Source organism: Elephas maximus, chromosome 3 (assembly GCF_024166365.1).
Source record: "Elephas maximus indicus isolate mEleMax1 chromosome 3, mEleMax1 primary haplotype, whole genome shotgun sequence".
In the NCBI taxonomy this organism is placed as follows: Eukaryota; Metazoa; Chordata; class Mammalia; order Proboscidea; family Elephantidae; genus Elephas; species Elephas maximus.
In genome coordinates, this window is record NC_064821.1 from 40968763 (window position 1) to 40995767 (window position 27005).

Sequence of the window (27005 nt, forward strand, 5' to 3'; positions counted from 1 at the left end):
TAGGAAGGGAATGACAGGAATGTTCCCCAAAAAGGTGTTTGTCTAAGATAGTCTCAGAAAAATGGCTTGTGCAGTTTGCCCCTGGAAAATCTATGATGGAAAATAAATTAACTGACATTGTGACAGGTTTACTTGTGACTCATGTGTAACTCCTAGCCCTCCTGTATGAAAATCATAAAAATCCCTCTCCCCTTTCAGACTTCAGAACACTTGGTATTTCACCAAGTGTTGCCCAGCTGCGGTTTTTACTACTCCTCAATAAAACCCTATCATTTCTCTCCCTACAGAGTTCTCATTATTTTACACTTTGACAGTCCATTAAAGTTTGAAACTTTGTTCCACATATTCCCCCTTTTGATCAGAACTTTGCTATGGAATTTTTGATCAAAATGTTCAGTAATGGTAGCCAGGCACCATCCAGCTCTTCTGGTCTCATGGCAAAGGAGGCAGTTCTGTATGGAGGCAATTAGTCACCCATTCCATACCCTCCTGCTATTGCTGACTCTCCTTCCTCTGTTGCTCCAGGTGAATAGAGACCAATTTTTGTGACTTGGATGGCGACTTGAAAGCTTTTAAGACCCCAGGCACTACACAGGCAACTGGGAGGTAGAAGAGAAACACTAAACACATTATTAGGCCAATTAACTGGGCTGTCCCATGAAACTATGGTCCTAAACCTCCAAACCAAGGAACCAAATCCCATGAGGTGTTTGGTTGTACACATACAGCCTCAGCAGCTACTTGCTACTCTTTTTTTTTGTCATTGTTGGAAATCTATCACACAACTTTTGCCTATTCAACATTTTACAGGTGTACAACTTATTAACAGCAATTATGATAATCGGTTATGCAACCCTACCCTTAATCCCTTAATCAATACAATTTTTCCATCACCGTTAACCCCCCTTTTCCCCTTCCCTCCCACCCCTGGTAACCACTAATAAACTTTGGTCTCTATGCAATTGCCTTTTCTTGTCTTTTTATATAAGTGAGGTCATATAGTATTTGTCTTTTTGTGATTCGCTTATTTCACTCAGTATAATGTCTTCAAGCTCCATCCATACTGTAGCATGTATTAAGACTTCATTTTTCATATTGGCTGAGTAGTATTCCATTGTATGTATGTACCAAATTTTGTTTATCTATTCATCTGTTGATGGGCATTTAGCTTGGTTCTACCTTCTGGCTATTGTGAATAGTGCTGCAATAAACATTGGTGTACAAATCTCTTTTTTAGTCTCTGCTTTCTAGTCTTTTGGGTATATGCCTAGGAGTGGAATTGAGGTTCCATTTTTAGTTTTTTACGGAACGGCCACACTGTTTTCCACAATGGCTGTACCGTTTTGTATTCCCACCAGCAATGGATAAGTGCTCCAATTTCTCCACATCCTTGCCAACATTTGTCATTTTCTTTTTCTTTTTTTTTTTTAATCTTGGCCATCCTAGTGGGAGTGAAATGGTCTCTCATTGTGGTTTTGATTTGGATCTCTCTGATGGCTAATGGAGTTCTGGTGGAGCAGTGGTTAAAAGCCACAGCGAACTACGGGTGCTAACCAAAAGGTCAACAGTTCAAATCCACCAGTCGCTTCTTGGAAACTCTACGGGGCAGTTCTATTCTGTTCTGTAGGGTCTCTATGAGTCAGAATCAAATCAATGGCAGTGGATTTGGTTTTTTTTTTTGGATGGTTAATGATGCTGAGTATCTTTTCACATGTTTGCTGGCCATTTGAATGTCCTCTTTGGTGAAACGTCTATTCAAGTCCTTTGCTCATATTATGATTGGGTTATTTGTCTTTTTGTTGTTAAGTTATCAAAGTTTTATATATATTCTGGTTATTAGATTCTCTTCAGATAAAGGGTTTCTGAAGATATTCTCCCAGTTGATAGCTTGTCTTCTCACTTTTTTGATAAAATCTTTTGATGAACAAAAGTTTTTAATTTTTATGAGGTCCTATTTATTTTGTCTTTTGCTGTTTATGCTTTTGTTATTGTATTAGATAATCCACTGTTGAAAGCTCGGCCTGACAGTGTTGCCCCTGTTTGCTCTTATAAGAATTTCATAGTTTTAGTTTGCACATTTAGGTCCTTAATCCAATTTGAATTTGTTTTTGTGTCTAGTGTTTCATTTTTCTGCATGTGGCAATCCAGTTTCCCAGCACTATTTATTGAAGAGTCTCTTCTTTCTCCATCAAGTAGCACCCTTGTCAAAAATCATTTGACCATAGATGTGTGGATTTATTTCTGGACTCTCAATCCTATTGCATTGGTCTATGTGTCTATTGTTATGCCAGTATCAGGCTGTTTTGATTACTGTAGTTGTATAAAAAAAACCAAACCAAACCCGTTGCTATCGAGTCAACTCAGACTCATAGTGACCCTGTAGAGTTTGTTTTAAAATCAGGAGGTGTGAGTCCTCCTACTTTGTTCTTCTCTTTCAACACTGTTTTGGCTATTCAGGGTCTCTTGCCATTCCATGTAAAGTTGAGGGTTTGTTTTTCTATTTCTGTTAAGAAGACTGTTGGAATTTTGATCTGGATTGCGTTGAATCTGCAGACCACTTTGGGCAGTTATGACATCTTAACAATACTAAGTCTCCCAATCCATGAACATGGAACATCTTTCAGTTTATTTAAGTCTTCTTTAATCTCTTTCAGCAGTGTTTTATAGTTTTCATTGTATAAGTCCTTTACATCCCTGGTTAGATTTATTCCTATGTATTTTATTCTCTTAGATGTTATTGTAAATGGGATTGTTTCCCTAATTTCCCTTTCAGATTTCTCTTTGCTGGTATGTAGAAACCCAACCAATTTTTTTTGTTGTTGTTGTTGACCTTGTACCCTGCAACTTTGCTAAACTTCTCCATTAGCTCTGGAAGTTTTCTTCTGGACTCTTTTGGATTTTCTATATATAGGATCATAAACAGAAAACCAAACCAAACTCATTGCCATCAAGTCAATTACGACTCATAGCAACCCTATAGGACAGAGTAGAACTGCCCCATAGGGTTTTCAAGGAGCAGCTAGTGGATTTGAACTGCTGACCTTTGGTTATCAGCCAAGTTCTTAACCACTGCACCACCAGGACATCCACGAATAGAGATAATTTTACTTCTTTTCCAATCTGGATATCTTTTATTCCTTTTTCTTGTCTTATTGCTCTGTCTAGGACTTCTAAAACAATATTGAATAGAAGTGGTGAAAGAAGGGACCCTTGTTCCTGATTTCAAGGGGAAAGCTCTCAGTCTTTCTCCGTTATGTATAATGTTGGCTGTTGCCTTTTCATATATGCCCTGAGTCATACTGAGGAATTTTCCTTCCATTCCAATCTTCTTTAGGGTTTTCAGCAACAAATGGTTTTGGATTTTACCAAATGCTTTCTCTGCATCCATAGAGATGATCATGTGATTCTTTTCCTTTGTTCTATTGATGTGGCATATGACATTGATTTCCAACCTTTTTTTGAAAAGACAAAAACCACATGATCACCTCAATAGACGCAGAAAAAGCATTTGACAAAATCCCAACCTCTAATTCTAATAAAACTCTTATCTATGAAAAACCCACAGCTAGCATCATACTAAGTCCCTGGGTGTCCCACATAGTTTGCAAGTACTTGGCTACTAACTGAAAGGTTGGTGGTTCTAATCCACCCAGCAGTACCTCAGAAGACCTGAAAATCTACTTCTGAAAGATTACAGCCATTAAAAACCTCATGGAGTGCAGTTCTACTCGGAAACACATGAGGCTCCCTTGAATTGGAATTGACTCATGGCAATGGGTTTAGGTTTTTTTTTTTAAAGCATACTTAATGGTGAAATACTGAATGCTTTCCCTCTAAGATCAGGAACAAACCAAGAATCTTTGCTCCCAACATTATAGTGGAGGGTCTAGCCAGTACAATCAGGTAAAAAAAAAAAAAAAGGCAGGGGTGGGAAGAGAAGGCAGAGAAAGAAGGAAGGCGTTGGGGGTAAGAAAAAGAGAGAAAGAAAACACATCTAGATTGGACAGGAAGAAGTAAAATTGTATTTATTTGCAGCGGATATGATTCTGTACGTAGAAAATGCTAAGGAATGCTCGGAAAAACAAGTAGAACTAATAAATGAGTTCAGCAAGGTCACAGGATATAAGAGCTATATATGAAAATCAATTGTATCCTAGCAATTTCTTGAAAATGAAGTTAAAAAAATTCCATTCATAACAGCATAAAAAAATAAACTAATAAATGCATCTATCAGTAATTATTTAGAATGGTTAATTATTAAATGATCAATTATAATTAAACAGTAAATTGTAATGATTAATTAATAATAAAATAACAAAGAACAATTATTTATTTATAAATTTAACAAAACAACTATAAGACTTGTGTATTGAAAATTGCAAAACATTGGTGAGAGAAAGAAAAGATCCAAATAAATAGAGAGGTGTTTCAACTGGAAGCTTCAATATTGTTAAGAAAGCCATTCTCCCCAGATAGATTCAATGCAATCCCTACAAGAATTCCACCAGGCTTTTTTTTTTTTTTGCGAGGGGGAAGAAATTGACAAGCTGATTTTAAAATTTATATGGATATACAAAAGTCCCAAAATACTCAAAACAATTTTGAAGAAGAAGAACAAAATGGGAAGACTGGCCAATTCCAAAATTTACTATAATTAAGACAATGTGGTACTGGTGTAAGGATAGACATATGGATCAATGGAACAGAATGAAGGTCCAGACATAAACTCTTAATTCTATGGTCAACTGATTTTTGACAAAGGTGCCAGGGCAATTCAACGAGGAAAGGCTAGTCTTAACAAATAGTGCTAGGATGATTGGATATCCAGATATAAAAAAAGATGATTTTAGACTTTCATCTCATCCACAAAAATTGACTCAAAATGGATCACATATCTAAATATAAGAGCGAAGAGTATACAATTTTCAGAAAGACACAGAAGAAAATCTTTGTGACCTTTGGTTTGGCAAAGGATTTTTGGATACAATGCCAAAAGCATGATCCACGAAAGAAAAAAAAAAATGATAAATTTTGGACTTCATAAAAATTTAGTACTTTTGCACTACAAAGGGAAAAAAATATTTGCAAAGATATTTGATGAAGCACTTATATCCAGAATATATAGAGAACTCTTATAACTCAAAATAAGAAGACAAACAACCTGATTAAAATATTTGAATACACATTTCCCTAAGAAAAAAATGATTGGCTAATAAAAAAACCTACTGCCATTAACTCAATTCCGACTCAAAGAGATCCTATAAGAAAGTATATGAAGAGAAATGCAAATCAAAACCACAATGAGATTCCATCTCACTCCAACGAGCCTGGCATTAATCCAAAAAAACACAAAATAATACATGTTGGAGAGGCTGTGGAGAGACTGGAACACTTATGCACTGCTGGTGGGAATGTAAAATGGTACAACCACTTTGGAAATCGATTTGGCGCTTCCTTAAAAAACTAGAAATAGAACTACCATACGACCCAGCAATCCACTCCTTGGAATATATTCTAGAGAAATAAGAGCCTTTACACAAACAGATATATGCACACCCATGTTCACTGCAGCACTGTTTACAATAGCAAAAAGATGGAAGCAACCAAGGTGCCCATCAACAGATGAATGGATAAATAAATTATGGTATATTCACACAATGGAATACACTAGAAAAAAAAATATTCACACAATGGAATACTACACATTAATAAAGAACAATGATGAATCCGTGAAACATTTCATAACATGGAGGAACCTGGAAGGCATTATGCTGAGTGAAATTAGTCAGTTGCAAAAGAGCAAATATTGTATGAGACCACCATTATAAGAACTTGAAAAATAGTTTAAACAGAGAAGAAAATATTCTTTGATGGTCACGAGAGTAGGGAGGGAGGGAGGGAGAGGAATTAGATAGCAGCTAAGAACTATTTTAGGTGAAGGGAAAGACAACACACAATACAGGGGAGGTCAGCACAACTGGACTAAACCAAAAGCAAAGAAGTTTCCTGAATAAACTGAATGCTTCGAAGGCCAGCATAGCAGGGGTGTGGGTTTGGGGACCACGGTTTCAGGGGACATCTAAGTCAATTCGCATAACAAAATCTATTAAGGAAACATTCTGCATCCTACTCTGGAGAGTAGCTTCTGGGGTCTTAAATGCTAGCAAGCAGCCATCTAAGATGCATCAATTGCTCTCAACTCACCTGCAGGAAAGGAGAATGAAGAACACCAAAGACACAAGGTAATTATGAGCCCAAGACACAGAAAGGGCCACATAAACCAGAGAACACATCAGCCTGAGACCAGAAGAACTAAGATGGTGCCTGGCTACAACCAATGACTGCCCTGACAGGGAACACAACAGAGAACCCCTGAGGGAGCAGGAGCGCAGTAGGACGCAGACCTCAAATTCTGGTAAAAAGACAAGACTTAATAGTCTGACCAAGACTAGAAGGACCCCAGAGGTCATGTTAGCTCAATTCAGGAACCATTCCCAAAGCCAACTCTTCAGACAGGGATTAGACTGGACTTTGGGATAGAAAATGATACCAGTGAAGAGTGAGATTCTTGGATCAAGTAGATACATGACACTATGTGGGCATCTCCTGTCTGGAGGGGAGATGAGAAGGCAGAGGGGGTCAGAAGCTGGCTGAATGGACATGAAAATAGAGTGGAGAGAAGGAGTGTGCTGTCTCACTGGGGGGGAGGAACTCAGAATATATAGCAAGGTGTGTATGAATTTTTATATGAGAGACTGACTTGATCTGTAAACTTTCACTTAAAGCACAATAAAAATTAAAAAAAAAGCATATGAGGGGCTGATAAGCACATGAAAAGATGCTTGGTATTAAAACCACATTGAGACATCACTTCACACCCACTAGGATGGCTATAATAGAACAATGGACAAGGACAATAACAGGTATGGGTGAGGATCCGGAGAAGCTGGAAACTTCATACCTTGTGAGTGGAAATGTGAAATGGTACTGATACTTTGGAAAATAGTTTGTAAGTTTCTTTAAAAGTTGAACCATAAATCTACCATATGATCCAGCAATTCCACTCTTAGGTATCTACCCAAGAGAAATGGAAATCTATGTCTGCACAAAAATTTTACATGAATGTTCATAACAGCAGTACTCATAATAGCCAAAATCTCAAAACAACCCACCAATTGAAGAATGGATAGACAGAATGTATCGATATAATGGAATACTATTTATCAATAAAAAATGAATAAAATTCTGATAGACGCTACAACGTGGATGAACCTCGAAGACATTATGCTAAGTGAAAGAAGCCAGATACAAAAGACCACGTGTTGTACGATTTCATTTGTACGAAATGTCCAGAAAAGGCAAATCCACAGAGACAGAAAGTAGGTTAGTGGTTGCCTGGGGCTGGGGTGGGAACAAGGATTAAGTGCTAACAGGAATGCAGAATCTGTCTAGGGTGATGGAATTGTTCTCACAATGAGTTGTGGTGACGGCTGCCTGACTCTGTAAATTTACTAAAAATCACGGAATCACATAATGTGGGTGAATTTTATGGTATGTAAATAACACCACAATAAAGTTGTTAAAATAAACCAATTGTGACTAAGCGGGCTTGATACATGCTGCACATCAAGGTTTCCTAATTAGAACTCGAACTAAGGTGAATTCCTGTATATTAGGGATTGTGGGTGTGGCTTACCAGCAGGGCCATCTGCCCCAGCCATGGCACATGTGGGGGTGTCAGGCCAGTTGCACACCCGCGGCTCTGCAGCCCGCTGCCGTGACTGGAACTTTGCTCTCTCAGCTGTGTCTCAACCTCCCCAGGCACTCCCCGCTCCCTGGTGAGAAGGGTTTAGGGGGTCTCTGGCCCATCCTTCTGCATTGAGGCAGGGCTGGTTTAATGACCTGACAAGCAGCCCACACAGATGGAAATGTGTTTTTCTTTGATTACCTCCGAAGGGGCAATGAGAAGCCCTCCCCTTACCAGGCAGAGCCACTAGCCACTCACACCCACAAGGCCTCTGTCCTACCTGTCTTCTGCATTCTACAAGATGTGCGATAACTGTGGGTGGGTGAAAGCATGCGAGCATACACACAGTACATGTGCACACACACTCACACACATGCATACACATGTACACACAAGCACGCATACACAGTACACATGCATATGCACACGACTGTCCCTGCCAGTGGGAGCACTAGAGTGTCCTTCTGAGGGGCCTCCAGTGACAGGAGCTTATGAACAAGGTCACCACAAGGTCACCATGGTAAGTCTGGAATGCCAGAAGCCACACTTGATGTCATGTCTGCGTTTTTGCTACCTATGAGTCTGGTGCACACTTATGTCACAAGGTCGGAAGGCAACCTAGAGACACTTACTCTTGGCCACCTTGCCATCTTCCTGCTGCAGCTGGACGTCCAGCCTGATAGGGGCTCCTTGGACCACATCCAGCACCTCTGGGCCCAAAATCACGATTCTTGTGGCCTGTGCTGGAGGAGAGCAGAGCTGGCTTTACTGGGTGGCTGGGAACCTGCCCAGGGGCGCTGGGAGGGGTGGAGCCCAGATGCTTTTGGGCATCCCTGTGCTGGCCTTGCCCTTCCCCCCGCCCCCCCACATCGAATTAACTCCCCGGGGAGGGGGCCTCTCCCCTTCAGGGGGCCTCCCTCCTTCAGGAAGGCCGGGAACAGGCCTTTCCGAATGGTGGGGAGAGAGCTTTGGTATGGGCACAGCTACAAACACAAGCTGGTGACCGTAAACGCCTCTGTAGCAAGGAGTCACTTAGGTGGTCATTAAAGTTCAGGTCATGACAAGTTTGCACAGAAATAGCTCCAGGAGGGTCAGCTGTAACTATTTAAGGGGATTCACTTTGGAACTGAATGAACGATATTGAAAAGAGGCCTCAGAGGCCCACTAACGGCTGAAAGAGAGGCAGGGAGCTGCGCTGTGCGGGTGGAATGTTCCGGCATGTCTCCCCAAAGGCCGGGTTGGGCCCAGCATTCCCCACAGCTGAGTCAGGGGGGCGGGAGGAGGTGTCGCCTGAGGCTGGCGGCAGGAGGGGCCCACGGCTGGCCAGTGTAGCCTGGTGGTCTGGGTGCCCCTGCTCCCGTGGCTCAGCAGCCAGAGCTGGTGTTTTCCGTGTCCCCATCGTTCCCCACTCCCCCATCCACAACTGTCCTCTTGCCCCTCGCAAAGCACATGGAGGGTCCTTAGAAGACAAGCTGGGGACGTGCTTAGGGTCTGATGCTAATCCGAAGGCATGACATCCACCTTCTGTCCACAGAGACCTGGCAGGGCAGGGCCGCACAGGCCTGTGGTCACATGGACTCACTGGGACTGTGCAGTGGTTTGGGGGCTGGGAAGGCCCAGAGAGGGGCTAGCCTGGAAGTGTCGCCTCACGTGGGAAGTGACCCGCTCTGCTTTCGGTCCCCCACCGAGGCCGTGCACACCCTCTACTTGGGAGCCCATGAAGGGCGGAGTGAGCCCATGCCCCATGCCTTGCACCCTATGTCCTGTGCCTCATGCCTGACACACCAGGTCTTTCTCATCCAGGGATTTCGTCAAGGATCAAGCAGCTCTTTGGTGATGGTGGTGGTGGTGGTGGTAGGGGTTAGGACCTGGCCTCCATCCCTCAAGGGGAAATAATTCCTGCTGGCCAGAGGGGTCGGAAAGGAGCCAGAACCCCTTTGAAGGATGTCCTGGGGGAGGGGTATATGGGCCAGAATCCGAGCTCGGTGCCCCCCCCCAGCATAGGCTGTGGAGTGGCTGTCAGCATACCTGGGGTGTGTTTGTGGGGCGGGAGAAGGTGTCGCCAGGGGTTGGGGCCGAAGGCAGGAGGCCCTCCCTCCCCCAAACCCTCCATGCTCCCAGCTGCTCCAGCTACCCTGCCTTCTCCAAGACCTCAGGCCCCCACCTGAGTCCCACCTGGCCCAGCAGGGGTGGGTGTCTGAGCTGAGCTTAGCGGTTATGTATGACCCCTGCTCAGGAGTGCCAGTGTGTCTTAGTGCCCAAGCCTGGAGGTGTGGAGCAGGCCACCTGGACCCTGGCCTCATGGGCACACAGATGTCTGCTGCCTGATCAGCCACTATGACTTCGTCACGGGTTGGCACCAAGGTTTGGATGAGGGATCACGTCCTTGCCCAGGTGGGCCACTGGGATGGCTACCCTCGCCCTGGAGTCTGGCTGGAGGCTGCCCAGGTGCCACCAGGAGCACAAAGACAGTGTGACAGCCACCCAGCCCAGAGGCAGCCCCAACATCTCAGTGGCCCCCCACCCCTCAGTGACCCCTGCCCTATGGTGGCCCCTGTTTGGTGGCCATGTTCTTGTCATGCCTGACTGGTGGCCACTCTGACAGAGGAGTGGAGTTGTCCAGCTTGCAGTCACGATGGCACCCAGACTCTGGTGGCGGTGGGGGGGGGGCGGGGGACACAGGGTCCTGCCCACAGCAAGCTGTTCAGATCACCTGGGTCCAAGATTTGTTCCCAGGCCTTTGCACATTCAGGAGCTACTTTGAAATCAAATTAGAACATGCTTTTTCTAGAATGGGGTGGTATTCCAGATCTTACTTCATCCCAGCCCCTTCCCCTGCAGTCTTGGTCCCACACCCCATGTGACTGCCCAGAGGTTTCAGGCCCTCAAGAGGAGACATGGTTGGACCCAGTGTGACCCCACAAGTGAACCCCACTGATAGGGCGGGGCTGGGGGATACCTACATGCTGGGTGGCCATTGATCCACATCCCATCATACACCACCCCAGAGCAGTGGGTCAGGCATCCCTGTCCGCTGAACACGTCACTGTGCCACTGCCCCTGCAGAGAGACGGTAGGTTCTCAGAAGGGTTGGGCGGAAGGCACGATCCCCGGAGAGCTCTTGCTACCTAGGGGGCTTGGGGTCCCTGCCCAGCACTGAAGCTCCGTGAGGGCGGACAGGGCTCCCTGGGAACTAGGAGGCAACAAGAAAACCCCTTTGTCTCCAGCCTGTCAGAACCTTCCCTCCGCTGGGAAGAAATTACACTTGATTAGGATGTGATCAACTGGGCTTTGCAAAACACAGTCCCTCTTGAATGTTAATGATGCCAAGAAGTGTGTGAACAATGGCGCACAGAGTACAAAACGCAAACCCAACGCGCGGCACATGGGCATACCTCTCAGCACAAAACTTTCAGGACAAAGAGATTGTGTGTGCTCAGGGACCACAAAAGCCACGCGAACCTCCAAACCTTAGTATCAGCGTTAGGACGGAGGTGCACGGCTCCTTGTTATACCACTTGGCTCTGATGAAAAGGCCCCGTGAAAAACAGTTTCAACCAGCGCACCAGCCGCTCCCCGCGCCCAGTGAGGCCTCTTCCGCAATACGCCTTGCTCTTTGAAATAATACGCGTGACAGAGGGTGGCAGGATAATTTGAAATAGCAGGAAAATTATTTTCACGAGAAAGTCTAAGGCTGTAAGGGCATTTTATTTGATGATGAATACCTTCTGTTAGAAGAAGAATTAGCCAAAGGCACGCTTTGGATCTATTCATTCCTGCCCAGAAGTCTTGGACCCCCCACCCCCACCCCAAGCTGCCCTCCCACGTGGGCTCTGAGGTCCTTTGCTCGGTAGTCAGTTTCCCTCTGGGGTCTCCCCACTGGACATGCTTGGCTAAAACGCTGCCCCCAACCTGAGGGGCCCCAGGCCCATGAGGAAACCCACTATAGAGGGTGCTGGTGGCTCAGGATGGGGGTGCCCCAGAATAGCCACGTCGACTTGGGGAAGGAACGTAGTGCATAAAGAAAGCAGGGCAGAGGCCAGAGGGCCCTGGGAGGAGCAGCCGAGCCCAGGACGCATCCACTCAACCACTTCGGGCGAAGTGGACAGTGACACGGGCAGTCTCCTGGAGCTCTCCCAGGACAATGGCTACCTCAACTTCAGGAGGGGCTAGGCTGCCGGCTGGGGGCCAGGTGGGCAGGAGGCAGGGCCACCCCCTTAGCTGGCATACACACTTTCTGATCTGGACAGGGTCCTTCCTCCCGAGAAGCCCAAGCCTCTTTGCCCTCCCCGGGGCCTGGCTCTCCCTTAACACCAAGCTCCGGGGATACAGATTTGGACCTCCCCTCAGCCACACACTGGGCATTCCTGAGGGCTCAGGTCCAAGTACTAGATGCTGCTGCTCAGTCTACCCTGACTGGCTGTCACCCTGGGCCCTCCAGAGGCTGATGTCCCACGCTGGAGGCTCCCTGGCCGTCTCTCCAAGTGCTCTCTAGTTTAACAGTGCCCCTAAGGCACAGCTCACATCTACAGGGTCGACCAGATCACAGTGAAAGCCAGGTCAAGGCTGCATCATAACCACGGGGTGGCGGTCCAGGGGACTTGTGCTACAGACCTGCACTGGGAGGAGTGGGGACCTGCCAGGTAGCTTTGAGGACTGTGTGGGAGGTGTATGGTGGCATCTGTGGTGTGGGGAATGGGGGAATGGTCTGTGGGTGCTGAGGACCTACCACTGGGGCAAGGACTTACTTGTGTGAGTATAAGCATGCATGTGTGCAAGTGCGTGCATGTGTACATGCATGTGTGTATGTACATGTGAGAGCATGCACGTGAGTATGTATGCACATGTGTGCACGCATGTGCAGGTGTGCGTGCGTGAAATGTGGTCATGTGTGTGCATGTGAGTTTGTGTGTGCGTGCGCATGTGTGTGAGCATGTGTGCGTGCATGTGTGCATTGTAAGCACGAGTGTGTGCATCTGAGTATGCATTTGCACGCAGATACAGCCTGGCCCAGGCCTTTCCGCTGGGTGCAGCTGAATGACCGATGGTAGATGGGGGAATGGTTGGGACCATTAAAAGAAAACTGTGTGTAGAGGCCTGGGTGGCCGACTCAGAGAGGCTGTGGGCAGGGCCTTCCTTCCCTGGCACTGCCTCCCCCCATCTTTCCCTGGTCTCACGTGGGCCACGCCTCTGCCCGGGTGCCCCACACACACCTGCACATGGGACTGAATCTCAGCTGGGTCACCTCCCGGCACACAGGATCGTGACTCCTCAGCCACGCTTTCTCGCTTCCCTAAATCAATACATTACAGAGACACCCCCTTAGCACAAGCCCAAGCCACTCTTCCCACTGAAAGGCCCCAGACCACCAGCCACCCAGGGACCCTGCCCTGTCATTTACAAGAAAGCCATTTCCCTTCCCAGGCCAGCGCCGGTGGAGGCCGACAGGAGACCCCCATCTGCCTGCAATTTAGTCAGAGATGTTTATCACAAGCCCACTTGTGTGGGGTGTTTTTACCCCTTGGAAGAGTCGAAGATGAGTGAGACCGGGCCTGCCTCCAGGAAGCTCATATTCTTCTGGAGAAGACCAGACAGAAGTGACGGAACTGAAGATGGAGCGGGTGGAGGCCCACAGGGAGGTGCTGATGCGGCTTTGGTCTGGTTTGGAGGGACCATGTGGAGTCACGTGATGGGGCTGACATAGGCAACCTTTGTCTGTCATGGGCCTGCTCCGCAGGGGGACCAGACTCACACAGCCACACACACTCACTGGGGCATGATGGTAGCAGAGAACTTGGGTCCATCCACAGGTGAGAAGCTGGCAGGGGACAGTCATCACAGGTCGCTGCTGACACATGCCTTCCAGCGCCACACGTCTCTGCATCTGATTCAACAGAGTGGGGGACAACTGGGGTTCCAGTGCAGTCATCTTTCATGCCACAATCCCCGACGTCAACTGTGGTCTTCATGAGGGGTGATGTACCACCCAGGCCCAGAACACAGTTCCGCAAGCCCCAGGTTAGCTGATGCTCACAGCTTCAGTGTGGAGCCTCCTTGGCACAGACACGTCCAAGTGAGCCAGGCTGCTGACCTGGCAGTGCAGAATCCTTTCTAATTAGTGTGACACCACATGAGGACCCAGCTACAAGCCCAGGAACGCCGAGAATGGCTGGTAGATGCCAGAAACGAGGAGAGAGGCCCACAGAAGGCATCGACAGGATCCAGACCCTGATTTGGACTTCTGGCCTCCAGGACTGTGAAATAAATTTTTGTTCAAAGCTGCCCACGTGCAGTGCTTATGTTACGGCAGCAGTAGCAGACTGAGACACGGGGTGACGCCCTGTGACGGGGTGGTGCAGGGAGGCGGGGTGACATGCTCATTCCCACGAGCCGCAACCTCTGCTCCTGGGAGCCCGGACGCCCCAGGGAGCACCTCTGCTGCAGAGAGACCCCCTGGCAGTCCTGAGAGCTCCACCGGTGTTCACAACCCATGGATTTGGGCAGTCAGCTCCTCTCTCTTCTCAGCCACAGCTGAGAGCACAGTCCATGGGTGACGTGGACGTGCCACTGCCCTCCTCTTTTCAGAGCTCCTCGCGGCTCCAGTTGTGACACACGGAGGCGTCGGCGGGGGCAGGGCAACCCTGGTGCTGGTTGGTCTCAGGGTGCTGCATTGGCCACCCCGTTGCGATGGACTTGAATAAATTGTAAGAAACGTGTGCTTGCCTGCTTTTCACTTTTCAGGAAGCAATTTCCAGCTAATTGGTGCTATTTTTCTTTCTGAGGAAAATTTATTCTGTTTTCATCAGCGTGGAAGTGACACTGCTTCCTATTGAGTTCCTAGGTGCTCTGTGGACACCTTGGCACTATCCTCCATTGCTCCACCCACCTCCCCTGGAGCGCCCAAGCACACTAGGAAGGTGGCAGCACGGGAATTCAGAGCCCCAGTTTTCTGGTCTTTGCCTCAGGTGGTATTTATAGTTCAGGGGAGGTAATGCTCCCCAACCATTGCCCACCTAGGACCCCAAGCAGGTGAGTCCTTTAGCTAAATCACGGTTTCCTGGCCCAGGTTGGGGGCACTCGGGGCCATCGTCCCAGCCCTGTGGGGCCAGTCACACGTGAGGGAGCACCAGGAAGCTCCTGCCTGGGCCTGAGCCTGTCATGAGGCCCATGGGTCTCCAGCTGCAGTGGCCTTACAGGCACTGGCACCTCCACATCTCCAGATTCACAGCATTCGACTGCTTTGATCATCAATTCGAGGCCTCCTCAATCATAAGGCCTTGGATTTTTCGGCAGAAACTGTGGAGAGGCTGGTGCTAATGCTAGCCCTTCATGCGTTCAAGTCCTGACATTTGTAGACGTCTGAACCCCGAACAGACTACCAAGCCTGGCGCTAGGCAACCGTTTCTAGGGTCCCCGATGGCTTCGGCAGGGTGGGAAGGGTCAACGCAAGGCCATATCCCCCTGCCTGATGCTTCTCAGTATCCTCCCCCGTGGAGTGCCCCCTGCCTGGACGTGACCCCTGGCCCGAGGGCAGTAGCATGAAGGCCCCATGCCCTCTGGACTGCCATTTCTGCAGACACAAAGGTAGGAGGGAGCCAGTGGAGCACCAGCAGGTGAGGCAGCCCATAAGGCGGCCACCTGCTCCACGAGGCAAGCAGGTGCACCAGACAGCGGGCCGTCTGCGGGGAAGCCAACACGAGATACCCAGCCAACACACGCAGAGCAGCCGCCCTGGCGCCACCGGGAGCCAGAGCTGCTGGGGGGGCCACATTGCAGCCGACGCAGGTCAGGACCTCGGTATGCAAACAAGCACTTCACACATCAAACAACACCTGGCTCGGTTCATTCCTCCAGCCCTTCCCCAAGCCTCCCTGTTGTGTGTAGTGTTTGCTCTGGGTTCCAATCGGAGCAGTCAGCAGAACACTCTGGAGCTGTGATTCTGTCGTCTGGGAGCACACTATGGCTGGCCCTGAATGATCCAACATGGGAAGCGTGCACGCCATCCCCACATCCCACGGGGTCAAGGCAGCACAGAAGATTCGGCAAAATTCAAACTGGGAGCAGCTGGGATAAAACCAGGACAGAAATCATCAGAGGGAGCAGACACCCTCAGGGCCCCATGGTGAACTGATCCCAGCAACTGTCATTGAATGGACGGGAGGCGTCCCCGGGTGGTGCTGAAGGTTAAGCGCTCGACTACTAACCAAAAGGCTGGTGGTTCAAGTCCATCCAGAGGTGCCTTGGAAGCGTGGCAATCTACTTCCAAAAAATCAGCCACTGAAAACCCTGTGAGCACAGTTGTGCTCTGATACACGCACACGGGGTCATCAGGAGTCAGAGTTGGCTCCACAGAGACTGGATTTTTTTAATAGAAGGGGAGACATTTTTGGTTTGGGGATACATTGTTCTTATTTTTTGACTGAACAAGTTGTAACACGTTTATTTTTAGGGATAATTTTTTTCTAGAACTAAAATTTTAAGTTTCAAATGCAAACAAAAAGGCAAAGACAGAAAAATGCCTATGGAAACCTGTAAGCCAGTTGCTGCTGTGTCGTCTCCAACTCATGGTGATCCCATGTGTTTCAGAGTAGAACTGCTCCACAGGGCTTCCAGTGGCTGGTTTTGTGGAAGGAGATCACCAGGCCTTTCTTCCGAGGTGCCTCTGGGTTGACTCAAACCTCCAAACTTTTGGATAGTAGCTGAGTGTGTTCACCTTTTGCACCACCCAGGGTCTCTACCTATGGAAAGAGTCACTACTTTCTAGTCTTTTCAGAAAATAAAATTATCTCTAAAGTAAATAGAAAAGTGAATGCTGGTGGCACTGCGGGGGCCTGGGGCCCCAAGCAGCTTTCTGGAGGCCACTGAACCTTGTCGGAGGGCCCTGAATCTGATAATGGCCTGTGGCCTCCCTTTGGGGCATGGATTCCAAGGGCAGAAAGCAAAAGGCGGAAGAACCACCAAACTACCTGGCCAGAGACAACCACACACTCTGACAGTGGAAAGTGTCAGCCATTACATGCTGCCAGCAGAGTGGAACCTCAAAAGATGAAAGAGGAAGCTTGCGGAAATGCTGGAGGAGAAATTGCCAAGCAAAAATGAGCATCTCGGTGGAGGCTGCCGTCACAAAGGCAGAAGAGGCGCAGAGCACCGGGTGGTTGGGGTGGATGGGGTGTTGCCGAGAGGCTAAATATTGGACTACTGAAAATACAAGGAGTAACCGCACCCCATGTGAGTTGCATTCCAGGGATGTGCAGTCCAGCCCGTCGGCTGCCATCACCTCTTCCACCCGCCCCTCTGCCCGTGATTCCTCATGCCCGATACTGGAATAATGGAGCAGAGGAGGGCTGCCAGCCTGAATCCGCACAGCGAGCTCGTGAGAAAGCGCCACGCCGCGCTGTGAGACCCTCTGCTTCTCCTAATTAATTAGGGGCCAAGTGACAGACGGGGTAATTATTTTTTCTCGCACAAGCAGTTGCGCTAAGAGCCTTGTGCTGCCTCTGAAGTGGGTCTGGCAGCCATGAGTGTGGGCTGAGCCCAGGGGCCTGGAGTGCGTCCCACCCTGAGGTGACTTTGGGGGCCTGGCTCTCTCCAAGCTCCTGGGCAACACCCTGGGCGACTGGATCCACAAGAAGACAGCTTTGTGGACCGGAAGACAGCTGTGCCTGTGGCCTCTCAGCTCAGGCTGGGCCTGAGGAAAGACATGCTTCAACTCGGCCACCCCCAAAACCAGAAAAAAACCAAACCCACTGCTGAGTAGATTCCGATACCAAAGCCATCTTTAAAGATCGCAGGAGGGGGTGTGGTGAGCTCAGTAACCTGCTCCAGGTCTGTACCAAGAGCAGCAACCTTTATCCCCAGCCTGTGCCCAGACGTGGGCCTTCTTGTCTCCCCCTGTCATGACTGCACATGGGGCACCTGTGTCACTCTCCACCCTCACCTGCGTCTGCAGCATGAGTCCCCAAGCCAGAGGGCACACCCAGTGCTAACGAAGGCTGGGGACAGGCATCGTGGGAACACACCTTGGAGGGACAGACTTCAAAGGGGCAGACCTTGTAGGGACATGCTTGAGGGAACACACCTCGCAGGGACAGAACTTGTAGGGACACACCTTGTGGGGACAGACCTTCCAGGGACATGCATTGGGGGGACAGACATCGTGGGGACAGGTTTCGAAGGGACAGGCTTCGGGGAGCAGTTCACAGGACACTATGCAGGCTACCACGCTCCCCCTGTTCACTGTCAGCCGCAGAAGCAAATGCGTAAGAACTCAGGGCCTATGCAGGGACGAGGCTGCAGGAACGGTGGGGAGCCTGACAAATCCAAACTGGGTCCTCAGGATCTCAGAGACTGGAGAGCCGCTGAGCAACAGGACACGTAGGTTAAGCTAAGCGTTGGAGGCGTCTCACCCAGGAACCTGCTGCACAACTTGGATGTTTGAGTCCGAGAGGACCCCTGAGACTTCAAAGCCTCCCAACATGGGGGCAAGTTCAAGTGCCTGCTGCCCCCATGAGACTCTGCTGCTCCTGAGGTCCCCAGGCCTCACACTGATGGCTGGATGCCATGTCCACTTATGGCTGAGAGATGCAAACACCAGAGTGCCCAGTGACCCTGCTCTGACATTTACTCCCACAACTGGTGAGGAGGCATCCCCGGGTCACCCCTTTCGCCCACCAGCCAGGTCCTGACAGCTGCAGGCCGGGGGTGCGTCCTATCTCAAATCTTGTCTCAGAGTGTCTTTTTGAAACTGAGCGTCTAGGCCAAGGAGTCTGGCCAGGCGCCCGCATCTTGGTGGCTGAGCAGGGTTGGCCTGCCCCCTGGTGGCACGCAGCTGGGGCGGCGGCTCAGAGACCCCTGGAGCGGCCCTGCTCACAAGGGCAGTGGGGATTGAGCCTCATTCAGAAGGCCCTGGAGCAGGCAGCAGTGAGGCTGAGCCTGTCCCCTCTGGGCTGTGTGGCTATTTGCAGGCATCAGAGGGAAAGGCAGACAGGTCCCAACAGTGGCCCAGACCACGGATGTCATGTGGCCTCCATAACCATTTGGTGAACCTGGAGGCAGCCAGGGTCCATGGGAGGAGACAGGCGCGGGGAATGGAGAGGGAGTGGCAAAGCCTTTGGTCATTCTTCGGAAGGCAGCAGCACAGTGAGGACCCTGAAACTTCTCCCCCAAGGGGACAGCCCCCAGAGCAGGCACACACCACCTCTGTCCCTGGGCGGGTAGCACTCTGTTCAGTCCGCCCCTACTCCATATCCTCACAGGTTGCAGGCTGAGAATGTGGGCATTCAAGCCAGATCCAAGGCACTTCTGGGTTTGAAAGACTTGTCTGAGCCTCAGTTTCCACATCTCTAAAATGGGGAATCAGCTCCTTCTTCATCGGGTTGTGGGGACTGAGTGAGTTAATACATGGAGAGTGCTTTGAACAGTGCCTGGCACAAAGGACCTGAAACCAAACACCCGGCGCTGTTCATTAGAAACGTGGCCCCACATGCATCCTGGGACTGCAGGACGCCATGGTGGATGTTTGTGGGAGACATGGCTCCACGTGGAGGCGGGTGGGAGAAGCAAGGAGGAAGGTCTGCCCAGGGCTCCCCACGGAGCTCTCTCCCACTGTAGCTCTGCCCCGAGGTCTGAGAGTTAAGGCCATGGTTTGTGGCTGCCCAGGGCATGCCCTTAAAGGCTGAGCCTGTAAGGACTATGAATAATTGCCCTGGGGGCAGAGAGGCCAAGCTTTGGCAGGGCCACAGTGGCATTTGTATCAGGTACAAACCATCAGCAGCATAAGCCCAGGCCAGCCGGGGCAGCAGCCACATCGACACAAAGCTCCAAGTTGACTGCCTCGAAGAGGAGAGTGCCCTGGGCGGCGGTTTTACACAAACAGAACTCTATTCCACAAGCAGGGAGGTGGCTGTGCTGGGCTTTCTGAGCTCAGGTCCTAGGTTCTTGCCACTTGTATAGCGCTGCCGTGGGCAGTCTCATGAGGCCAGACAAGACTCCAGATGCCACCTGCTCCCACCCTCAGCCTGCTCCATCCCAACAAGGACCTGGGCCAGTTATCAACTCACTGCCTCTCAGCTCCAAGGACACCTATTCTGCTTGGCTCTGATGCTAGAGCTGGACCCTGCAAATATTTCTCCTTTGCCAGCTGTGCAGTGCTAGGTTTTGTCAAGAGGGGGCGATGGAGGGACCCTGAAGTAGGAATGGACTTCTTTTCCCAATTCCAGAGTGTCTATTTTTAACTCCTGGGGTGCACCTACCAGCGGGGGGCCCAGCATGTCACTCTCCAGCCAGTTTCTCCTGGACCTCAGGACCTACTTCCCCTTGTAATTGGGGGGCGGCCACCTTGAACCCAAGGACATATCTGATTGGAAATGCTTCCCGAGCAGGTGAGGGCATCCCCAAAGGAACAGACGTTATTTCCATGAGGCAATATGGCATCGCAGTCACAGGGTGGCTTCTGGAATCAGACAAACTGGACGCAAGTGCCAGTTGGGCTGGTTATTAGCCATGGGGATGCAGGGAATTGACTTAACCTCTCTAAAACTCAGTTTTCTCATCAGTAAAATGGGAGCAATCACAGTCCCTACTTCATGAGGCTGTTAAGTGGACCAGAGGAGATGATGGGTGAGGGCAGGTCTCAGAAGACCCTCCCTGCCCCCCAAGGTTGGAAGTCCCTTCCTTGGAGGCAGCGAGGATCCAGAGGGCACTCCCCAATACCTCATATATGGAGCCGTCGGCACAGCAGAGCACCCCGTGTCCCTGACGCTGGTCCAGGACCCAGTCGCCTTCATATCGGTCACTGTTTCTGGGGACAGAGAGACATAGTCTGTGCTCAGGCTGGGGACTCTCCACCAGGGTTGGGCCTGCACAGAGGAGCCAGGTGGCCGTGTGATTCAGACCGGTCCCTCCAACCGGTGCTCAGCACGCACCCCCAGGGGCCAAGGCAAAAATAGGCCTGAGCAGATGGCCCGAGGAGACCAACTGCGCCCTGGGCTCAGCTGGGAGAGCAAGAGCGTGACCTTGAGCCTCCTGGGTGGGAGGCTGACAGGCCTCGTCCCGGCAGGAGGACGGGATGGCTCTGTCTGTTTGGACGCGGATTCCTCTCACACCCTCCTGCTGTACCGAGTGTGATGTGCTGCCAAAAGTTGGTGAGGATGCCGGAAAAGAAAAACGGGGAATCTGCACATTTCAACGGCAAGATTCACACGGGCGGAACTGCCTTAGGGGTTTAAAACAGTGGTTTCAAAGGGCCAACCCTATGCCGGGAAAAGGCCTGTCGGGCCTGTGTGTCACTGCACTATCACTTGAACTCGGAGCTGCTCCCCACTTCCCGGCTTCGCTCCAGAGATGTCTTTTTTGAGGGAGGGGAAAGGTTGGTGGATTTCCTCTGCTAAACACACAAATGATCATTTCTAGTAAATAAGGGAGAAATTGTAGAATAAGGACAAAAATGCAGACATAGCTTAATGGCCATTCTAGTAAATAAGGGAGAAATTGTAGAATAAGGACAAAAATGCAGACATAGCTTAATGGCCAGTGTTCCAGAGGCCAGCGCAGGGGCTGTGGGGGGCGGGTGACCACCGATGCTCCTCACCTGTCGGTCCCCATGCAGCCCTGATGCCACCTTTCCCGACTCTTACTCACCTGAAGAGCATTCGCCCGTGCCCGTGCTTCTTGTGGTTGTGAAAGGAGCCCTGGTACACCTGTCCATCCTGGTCCACTAGGAGCCCGTGTCCTGGAGAAGGAACCAGAGGAGACCACCTTAGTGTTGTGCCTCTGCTAGGGACGGACCTACCCCTCCCAGGACAAGTGGGTGGGTTGAGGAGAAGGCTCATAACCCCTCCAGAAGCCAGGCTGCCCTTGCAGGCAGGGCTGGGCTGCACGGGGAGGCCCTGGGCACTGCCCACACTGCCCAGGATAGGGACTGGCAAGTCTGGTTTGGGAAGCACTGGTAGCCCAGTGCCCAGAGCCAACCCACGACCTCAGCCCACAGTGTCCGTGAAGGTGACCCCGGGTCCAGCTCTCACCAGTTCTTAGCGAGGCCAGGGGACCGGCCCTGGTGGTACAGTGTTTGAGCAGCTAACCAAAAGGTTGACGGTTCAAAACCACTAGCTGCTCCACAGGAGAAAAGACCTGTTGATCTGCTCCCATAAAGATTACAGCCTAGGAAACCTATGGGCAATTCTTCTCTGTCATGTGGGGTCTGTCTAAGGCTTGAGACTTGTACACTTCAGAATGAAAATGCTCTGTGAATGGCTGTGATAACGCTGTTGTGCATGTAAGATATGCTTGCTTGTTCATTTATAGGGTCACAGGAAACCCCCACTTCCCAGCAAGCGAATGAGCCACTCACAGGACTCTGATCTCAAAGGCCAGGGGAAACGAATCAGAGCATGCCTTCCTGAAACTGCTTGGTATTTTCAGAGCTTGGACACTTTGAATTGCAGTGGTGTTTCCACTAAACATAAGCACGATGGGGCAAATGAAAGGCAGCTGCGTCTATACCACGTGTTGCTTGACCTGTCTGTTCACTCCTTGGAACATCCAGCACTGTGGCCCTTCAGCCGCCAGCAACTGCCCCCTGCTCTGTGCTGCCTGGCTGAGGCCGGGGCATGGGGTTAGGGCAGAGGGTCTGCAGGGAGGGCTCTTCCCCTTCCAGAATCCATCCTCAGACTTGCTTTGACCCATAGGACAGGGAGGGATAAAAGTGATTCCACGAGACTCCCTCCCGAGCCAGAGCCTTGAAGGTCTGCAGCTCTTGCCCTTGCTCCATGGGACCACCTGGCCCTAGCCAGGCTGCCACCTGTAGCATAGGAGGGACCCCAAGTGAGGCCAGAGACCCACCCAGCTGAGCCCAGGCACCTGCTGACCACAGGACCATGAGCAGTAAAGAAATGGTGTTTGTGTTAAGCCACTAAGCGTGCGGTGGTTTGTTATGCAGCTGCAGCTAACAGATAGATACCATGACATGTGTCAGAGGGTACAGTGGGTCACGCTATGCAGGGTGTGTACCTCACAGGGCCCAGCACACTGGGCTGAGGTGGGCAAGGTTCCAGGCTGAGAGGGGAGGGCAAGCACCTCAGCTCCCTGCGCCAATGTCGACGTAAGACAGACTGGACCAGGGCCTCCCGCCCAGAGTGACATCACGTTCCTCAGCCCATCCCAGCTGAGTGGAGTCACAACCTTGGGGAGGGGTCCTGGGAGACAGATTGCCCCCCCACCCCGACTGACTGAATTACGTTCCCCAAAATATGTGTGGAATTCCTGGCCCTTGTTGTTGATAGGATCCTATTTGTAAATAGAGTTTTTTTTCTTGGTCTGTTAACGTGGTCAGACCAGAGTAAGGTGGGTCCTAAACGTAATCACTTCTGAGTTATAAAAAGCGCAGAGCAGACACAGACACACATAGGGGGAGACAGACACCACAGAAGGACAGTCTACAAGCCAAGGACTGAGGAATGCCCTGGGCTATCAACAAGGAGGGAATCAAGGCAACTGAGATTCTGATTTGGACTTCTAGCTTCCAGAACTGTAAGAAAATAAGCCACCTGCTTCTGGTATTTGTGTCACAGTAGCACTAAAACAACAACCACAACAAAACCAGTCACCATCGATTTTGACTCATGGCAACCCCATTGTGTGTCAGAGTAGAACCATCCTCATAATGTTTTCAACGGCTGAGTCTTCAGAAGCAGGTCACCAGCCCTTTCTTCTGAGGTGCCTCCGGGTGGACTTGAACCTCAACCTTTCAGTTAGCAGCCAAGCACATTCACCATTCGCACTATCTGGGGACTCCCCCGGCAAACTCAGCCCCCCAGTGCACAGGCGCCTGCCAGCACTCAGGGAGCATCTAGGGGCGCCTGGCAGCAGACCTTCTCTGGAGCCGTGTGAGAACGCCCCTTCGTAACGACCGCCAGCTCCGTAATGCATGACACCATGTCCATGTGGTTCACCCAGCACAAACGTTCCAGAGTAGGTGTTCCCTGGGGGCAGACAAGGAGAAGGGGGACAGCATATCAGGTCACCCTGCTTCCTGGGTCCCCAGGGTGACAACAATGAGCCCGTTTCTCCCCTGATCAGTGTGGCTGAGGACCGTTTTACAACAGATGATGATGTCTTCTTTTCTCATTATTTACTCTGGTCAGTGATGGAAAACCTGACGAGGTGGGCACTGCCCTCCCTCCAGGTGACTGCAGGAGGTGCCAGGCTCTGCTCCCCTGACAGCAGGCAGGTGTAGACACAGACCGCCACCAGCTCACTCCCAGCCTGATCACAGCCCGTGAGCTGGGCCTTCTCCTGGGTTCTTTAAACACCAGCGGAAAGCCAAACCCAAGAGAAAAGTCCTCCGTTGAGAATTTACGCCAAATACGTGGAAAGGACACCCCGCCTGGGGCCTGGAGGGTCTGCTGCTCCTGAGGCAGCCCCTGCTATGCAGCCTGGACACCACCGGAGATGTTTTCTTGTCTGCCTCCCCCTCCACCACCCATGCAATTTTGCTAAAATGTCTTTAAAGAAAAAAAGGAAACAACATAACTTTAAACTGGTATACTTTTATTCCAACAAAGTGTCAGGGAAACCAAAGCTTCCTGTCAGAACTTGCCTCAACCCAGACCCCACACCACCCATGCTGGGCTGGGCACCTCGTGGCACCCTGGCCACCCCAGCTGAGGCCAAACATGCCCACACTCACCCTGGGCTGGCACGCTGCTGTCATGAGATCTACTGTGGAAACCAGAGGCTCTGTCTGTGTTTACCATAGAAACACATTTTGTACCCTTTGGAAGTGAGCCGCCAAGCGGCGTCAGCGACAATTTGTAAACGCTGACCTGCCCACTCAAGTTCCCACGCTACCTGATGAGGCCCAGTGACGGCGTCCTTCCCCCGTGATCTCTCCGTCCACAAACTCGCCTTCATAGTAACTTCCATCTTTAAACAGCAGTTTCCCGTGACCTAGTAAAAGACACCCTTGGTAAACTCATGTAGAGGTTAGAGGTGGCTCCTAGTAAGCCCACTCAAAGCTCTTGGAGCGAAGTGCTTGGCTCCAGTGCTCTCTGGGGTTTGTGCTCGGCTCTGCCACATGTCATCATCATTGTCTTCATGCAGTCTCCACATGCTTGCTCACTTGCTTCATATTTACCAAGAAAGGTATTGTCAACCCCCTTCCCCCAAACACCAACAAGCACCCTGCTCTGCTGGAAGAGCCGTAAATAAAGGTCCTCAATCCCCTCAGAGAGCACATTCTGACCATCCCACCTCGGCCAGCCCAGGGGACAGGAGAAGAGAGGATCTCATGGACACAGGGGACACATTTTAAAAGGGGACTCCCCCACCCTGGCTGGCTCAGCCGCGAGCCTTCCTGCCTGGCAAGGAGGAAACGAATCACAGATTCCCACATTAAAATGAGAAACATCTGTTTTGCAAAAACACTACGATAAGAGTTAAAAGGTTGAAAATGTAGAAAGTTTTTTATATTTGTCCACAGATACGGAAAGAGCTCCTGTAAGAAAAGACCCGCAGACCTGTGGGCCAGGTGTGGGTAGGAAGAGCCACCGAGGACAACTCCCCAGCGCACTCACAGCACGTGCCCCACAAGGTTTCTTTGTTCTTTATTCTCCACTTTCTTTCCTCTACTGCATGGGTTCTCTGTAAGCATTGGTACCAGCTGCTGTCAAGTTGACTCTACCTCATGGTGACCCCATGTATGTCAGAGTAGAACTGTGCTCCACAGGGTTTCAATGGCTGATTTTTCAGAAATAGGTTACTAGGCCTTTCTTCCGAGGTGTCTCTGTGTGGACTTGAACTGCCAACCTTCCAGTCAGCAGTCAAGTGCAAACTTTTTGTGCCACCCAAGGACCTATACAAGAGTAGGAAGCCTCTTTATATTTTTTTCACTTCAGAATAGAAGGACTAGGGCTCCAGGGAGGTTTTCCTAGTTGGAGCTATCGGGGGTCTCCCAGGACACCATCGCCCCTGCCAGCCTTGTGGCAGCTGCTGGGGCAGTGCCAGGGTAGCACGTACGGTCAGTTTGGAATCAGCTGAATCAGTGTGCATGCTGGATGGCACCTGGCTGATCTGCAAGCACCCAGTCCCCAGGCACAGTTATTCATTACACTCTGTACAGCGCCACCAGCTGCCCTGAGCCCTGAGGGACCGCCTGGCCAGCTGCGAGGTGGCAGATGTGGGAAGAGACCATGGAGGTTTTCTTACCATGCTTCTTTCCTCCTTTCCAGTCTCCTTCGTATCGAAAGAAAGAATTGGTGTATACATAGACACCGTAACCTGAATATGGAGAAGAGGCACACAGTGAGTACATGGCACCCTGACAGGGTGACACTCAGCAGGCACGGGGGGGGGGTCTCTCCATGAAAGCCCCTGAGGTGGCATCAAGGGGGAGCAGATAGCTCCTGGGAGACCACTAAAGGTGTCTGCGCCCTAGGCCTCTGGTTAACTCTCCAGCACGGCTGCCCAGAGACTCAGTCTGAGGCCCACAGGGGTTTCCTGTTTCCTGCACATTCATTCATTCCTGCGCTAATTCATGCCACAAACATGGATGGACACTGTTATGGACTGAATTGTGTCCCAAGCTGCACTGAAGACAGTGGCAAACAAAAGCTCCAGGAATTGAGATGCTTCAACTGACAGATGCGGTGCTGGAAGTGCTCACTCATCTATGCCAAATAATTTGGAAGACAGCTACCTGGCCAACTGACTGGAAGAGATCCATATTTGTGTCCATTCCAAAGAAAGATGATCCAGCAGAATGCAGAAATCATCGAACAAGATCATTACTATCACATGCAAGTAAAATTTTGCTGAAGATAATTCAAAAGTGGTTGCAGCAGTACATTGACAGGGAACTGCCAGAAATTCAAGCCAGATTCAAAAGAGGACATGGAATGAGGGATGACACTGCCGATGTCAGCTGGATCCTGGCTGAAAGCAGAAAGTACCAGAAAAATGTTTACCTGTGTTTTATTGACTATGCAAAGGCATTCGACTGTGTGGATCATAACAAATTATGATAACATTTTGGAGAAGGGGAATTTTAGAACATGTAATTGTGTTCATGAGGAACCTGTACATAGATCAAGAGGCAGTCGTTTGAACAGAACAAAGGGATACTACCCATAACCCATTGCCGTAAGAGATACTGCGTGGTTTAAAGTCAGGAAAGGTATGCATCAGGGTTGTATCCTTTGACCATACTTATTCAATCCATATGCTGATCAAATTGGAAAAACTGGACTATATGAAGAATGGGGCA

General features: G+C 50.2%; 1 protein-coding gene across 1 annotated transcript in view; it reads right to left on the reverse strand.

Annotated features, from left to right (window-relative positions):
- MORN1 (MORN repeat containing 1) overlaps window positions 1–27005 on the reverse strand; it is a 104843-nt gene that overhangs the window by 75055 nt on the left and 2783 nt on the right. Inside the window, exons 2-8 of the mRNA XM_049875498.1 lie at window positions 25949–26020; window positions 24593–24691; window positions 23614–23724; window positions 21386–21476; window positions 20459–20546; window positions 10711–10807; window positions 8380–8490 (exon numbers count right to left, since the gene is read on the reverse strand). Coding sequence (XP_049731455.1) covers window positions 8380–8490; window positions 10711–10807; window positions 20459–20546; window positions 21386–21476; window positions 23614–23724; window positions 24593–24691; window positions 25949–26020 — 669 coding nt within the window. The remainder of the gene's footprint in view (window positions 1–8379; window positions 8491–10710; window positions 10808–20458; window positions 20547–21385; window positions 21477–23613; window positions 23725–24592; window positions 24692–25948; window positions 26021–27005) is intronic.